Below are 5,007 nucleotides of genomic sequence, written 5' to 3'. Positions count from 1 at the left end.
TTTTGTTTTTGCTTAGCACTCATTACGCTCGATTGCTTCTAAAAGTATACTGCTTTTGATCATCATAGAAGCAGCAAGGCATTAATGACGCCGCAACTACGGAGGTCCACGCTCCTTAGGGATCGGACTGCTAAGCTGGGCTCTAAGCTACCGTGGGGGTCGGCAGGTTGCGGATAGCCGGAAAGCCTGTAGTAGCAGGCCAGTTGCGAAATAAGTTTAAACGAATAAGCAATCCCCGACAATTGAGCGATCAGGAGCGGAGGATGCGGTATAAAAGCCAGCATAAATCTGATGAAGTTCTTGTGACAGTGGCGAAAAGACACCGCCTCTTAGATATAGGTGTCCCCCTCATCATGTGTAGGCATGATGAGTAATACAAAAAACCAGGCGCGACGGCTCCATAATGGACGGCTTCCTGGTCAGCGTCTGTTCACCATGTTAGGTGCGGCTGTCAAAACAACAACAACGACATTAAGACTGAGCCCAGTAAGGTCTTAATTATGGCGTACTGGAAAATGATTGGAATTAATATCTCGAGCTGACGACTGCACTATTCTGTTTCCTTAGTATGCGGAGTGGTATCCAGCAGAAACGGCATTCAGGCTAATGGTGTAGTTGCCCCCGCCCCGTTAAAATGATGGCAAATCTCTAGGAACGCTCCATATTCCGTCGCCATTAAGTGTCGGCGTAGGTCTAGATGTAATATTCCTAGTTAACACTGATTCGGCTCTGAACTTAAGCTCCCATAAGGAGCCTTTGTCAACCCTAGCATGGCCTCCCTGCTTGCAAAGATAACCATGGAATCGTCAATGGTGACTACGCATCGGAATATGGATAACGACCTGGAAGTTGGGGCCCATATAACATGAATACGAATAAGACAAACAACTCAAAACAACAAACTAGGGAAGAGGCTGAAATAACAGCAAAAACGGCATCACAAGTGCACGAGTTAATACTCCCAACAGCTATTGCAGATGGCAATAATGGCTGCGGGGAATTCCTTAAAAACCCCTTCCAAAGGAGCTCAAGGTTGGCGCACTCGCCACCAGACACGGGAAGGACCAGATCGGCGTCCCCGTGTATGCAGCACTTCGGTCTCTTGAAAGCGATGACGGCTGAAGAAATCTACCAAGCAATTGGCGATAAGGTTAAGGAGCTAACGTATATGATGGAACCACCGAAGCGAAATATCAATCAACCAATGAGGGATTTGATCGCTAACATAACGGACCTCCATAAAAAGCTAGGTAGATCTATCCTTACCCCGAGGAACCAGGCCCCAAGAGGAGCGAATGAAGCAATTTCTGCTATTCGAGACAAAGGTACCCAAACATCACCACTGATTAAGCGTACCACAGATTGCACGCCAAAGAGGGCAATAGATAACGCTGCAGCAAGCTCAGCGAAAAGAAGTAAAACGAACCGTGTCGAAGTTCTAAAGAATACGCTGGTTGAAACGAATGAACAAGAAAAAACAGGAAAGTGGGAGGTGGTTAAAGCTAAGAAGAAGCAAAGAAGTTCTACGCAGAATACTCTCAAACGAGACGTTAAGGAAGTAGAAAATAACGACGCCAAAAGCAGTAGAAGACGGAGAAGACCACCACGTAAGGACGCTATCGTGGTCAAAAGCGCTGGTAACATCTCATATGCCGAAATTTTGAAGCGCGTTAAGACAGAGCCAAGTCTTAAGGAGCTTAGTAACAACATACAAGGAGTCAAAAAAACTGCGAAAGGAGAGTTACTGCTTCTGCTGGAAAAAACATCCGATCCAAATACCTCGAGAGTCCATGAAGCTGTTAAGGCGGCTCTAGGAGAAAGTGTAGACGTCAGGGCACTTACAGAGCTGAGGCAGGTGGAAATTCGTGACCTCGATGAAATCACGACAAAGGAAGAAGTTCACGAGGCGGTAGCAAGACAATTCCAAGAGCTGGAGATACCTATCTCAGCCATTTTGGGTCTGCGAAAAGCTTACGGAGGAACGCAAACGGCGACGCTAAAAGTAACACCGGAAATCGCTACCAAACTGGTGGAAGCTAAGAAAATCCGTATAGGCCTCGTAATTTGTCGCATACGGGAGAAGAACGAACCAAAGAGATGCTTTAAATGCATGGAATATGGGCATGTGGCAGTAAGCTGTAAAAGCACAGCTGACCTTACAAACACCTGCTTCAAATGTGGCAATAAGGACCACCAAGCCAAAAACTGCACACAAACAGCAAGCTGTATAATGTGCAAGAAGGAAAAGGCAAGTGATACGGCGCATGCGATGACCAGCAGTAAGTGCCCTCAATATCTGAGAGTTCTTAAAGATATTCGGCAGAAATGAAGATCTTGCAACTAAATCTTAGCCACTGTGAAAGCGCCCAGGACCTACTCGAGCAGACTATACGGGAACACAAAATAGATGTTGCTATACTTAGTGAGCCCTATAAACACAAAAAAGGTAACGGCTGGGCCTCTGACACAACAGGCAAGTCAACGATTTGGAACTGTGGAGCAAATAGATCCCAACTGATGAGCGTGAATGCAGCCCGCGGATTCGTACGTGCACGCGTTGAAGGCACACACATTTACAGCTGTTATCTACCACCCAGCTTAACTCTGCTGGAAGCAACAGGCATCCTGGAGAACCTCGCCCAGGATATAAAGGAGCATAGACCTGTCATCGTAGCCGGTGATTTCAACGCTTGGGCTGTTAACTGGGGATGCCCACGGACAAGCCCTAGAGGGCAAGCCCTGCTGGAAGCATTCGCTATGCTAGATATAGCCTTGATGAACACAGGAAGGCAACAGACGTATCAAAAGGCGGGAACGGGGTCTATAATCGACCTTACCTTCGTGAGTTCGAGTCTTGTTCGCGACACGAAATGGTTCGTCAGCCAGCATTACACTCGGAGCGACCACCTTGCAATAATCTGTGAAATAAGGAAGCACGGCGAAGAAAGGTTCGCAAATAACTACGACACGCGGTACAAAGTTAAATCAATGGAGGCTGAGATTATCGAAATCATGCTGGCAGATGTAACTCTCAGAGGGGATGCATCTGAGAAAACAAAACAAACCATGAGACACCTAACAGAGGCATGCGACGCAGCCATGTCCAAAACGAGGCCCAATAAGCGCAACAGCGAACCTGTCTACTGGTGGACAGCGGACATTGCAGAACTGCGCAGCGAATGTTTAAAAGCAAGGCGAATCTACCAACGATCTAGGGGTACGGACAGTTTTCAAGAAAACCAGCTCCAATATAAGCAAAGAAGGAAGGCCCTAAAAAAGGCAATCAAAAACAGCAAACGCCGGTGTTTCCTGCAGCTATGCGACGATGCCGATAACGACCCTTGGGGCCTCGGTTACAGGCTTGTTATGAAAAAGCTCAAAGTCTTTAAGCCACTCCCAACAACATGCCCAACTACACTGCGTAATGTAGTAGAAACTCTGTTCCCCGTCCAAGACACTGTACGAGATCACGAATTGGTAGGATCCTGTGAAGGCGACCAAAATTTGCAGCTAACCAACAAAGAAGAACTCCTTATGATCATAAAACGGATTAAAAATAATAAAGCTCCCGGACCGGATGGAATCCCCAACGAGGCCTTAAAAGTTGCTATTCAAAGACGTACCGACATTTTTGTAGATCTCTACAATACATGCTTAAAGGAAGGTACATTTCCAACCCAGTGGAAGTTGCAGAAACTGGTTTTAATACCAAAAGGATCCAAGCCTGCGGAAGACCCTACAGGCTACCGCCCCCTGTGCATGCTCGACACTGCAGGGAAAATCCTGGAACGACTGATTGCAGTCCGTCTGGAGGCTGCTATAGAGGATGTAGGCGGTCTATCACCCCGACAATTCGGATTCCGGAAAGCCCGTTCAACAACAGATGCTGTGTCTGCAGTCAAGACCATTGCGCAGAAGGCAATTGAAGGTACTCGATGGCTAAACGGTAGCAAGGAGTATTGCCTAATTGCGACATTAGACGTCAAGAACGCCTTCAATACGGCGAATTGGAGCAAAATTCTGATCGCCCTTGATAATTTCCACGTTCCAAGGTACATTCGCAGGATTGTCGCCAGTTACCTTTCCGACAGAACACTGCGCTATAAAACCGATGCTGGGGTAAAAGAGCACAAAATAACTGGCGGAGTTCCACAAGGCTCAGTCCTGGGACCCTTACTTTGGAACGTCATGTACGATGGAGTCTTGCGCCTCAGTCTGCCTCTAGGGTCGCAAATCATTGGATTTGCTGACGACATAGCTGTTGTGGTCGTGGCCAAAACACTCCGTCGAGCCGAAGAAACATGCAACCGGGCTGTCGGTATGGTAAAGAGATGGTTATGTAACAGTGGTCTAACTCTTGCGGACCATAAAACTGAAGCTGTATTAATTAGCAGCAGGAAGATTGTGGAGTCAGCTAATATAATGGTGGGCGACCATGGTATAGAAACGAAGCCATTCATTAAGTACCTGGGCGTAATAATTGACCGTAGGCTCAATTTCAAAGAGCACTTGGTGTACGCGAGCAGCAGGGCGGCAGAAGCAGTAACTGCGCTAACACGACTAATGATGAATATTAGAGGCCCTAGGCAAAACAGCAGGAGACTTCTTAATACTGTAGTCTCATCGATTTTGCTGTACGCTGCTCCGGCATGGGCGGAAGCCACAAACTACAGCTCGTATGTGAAGTGTATGAAATCGGTGTACCGATTGAGTGCCCTCAGAGTGTGCTGCGCGTTTCGCACGGTATCGGAAGACGCCATTATGGTTATAGCAGGTCTACTCCCAATAAATTTAATGGCAAAAGAGTACGCTGAAGTTTACCAAAACAAAGCTACTTCAGAACGACCGACAATACGCAGGATAGCAAGGGAGCGCAGCCAGCGTTTATGGCAGGAAAAATGGAGCTCGTCTCCCAACGGACGCTGGACGTACCGTTTGATTCCCATTATTTCCAAATGGGTTAACCGTGAACATGGACAGTTAGATTACTACCTGACCCAAATACTG

At 47.2% G+C, this 5,007-nt stretch overlaps 1 protein-coding gene across 1 annotated transcript; it reads left to right on the top strand.

The window, feature by feature from the left end:
* Positions 1-865: 865 nt before the first annotated feature.
* On the top strand, positions 866-2,329 carry LOC129244384 (uncharacterized). Its single transcript, XM_054882005.1, has one exon. The coding sequence runs from the start codon at positions 866-868 to the stop codon at positions 2,327-2,329; it is 1,464 nt and encodes a 487-aa protein (XP_054737980.1).
* Positions 2,330-5,007: the final 2,678 nt, after the last annotated feature.

This window comes from Anastrepha obliqua, chromosome 4 (genome assembly GCF_027943255.1).
Source record: "Anastrepha obliqua isolate idAnaObli1 chromosome 4, idAnaObli1_1.0, whole genome shotgun sequence".
NCBI lineage: Eukaryota > Metazoa > Arthropoda > Insecta > Diptera > Tephritidae > Anastrepha > Anastrepha obliqua.
The sequence above is the reverse complement of the archived record's forward strand: the minus strand, read 5'-3'. Positions and strand labels throughout refer to the sequence as shown.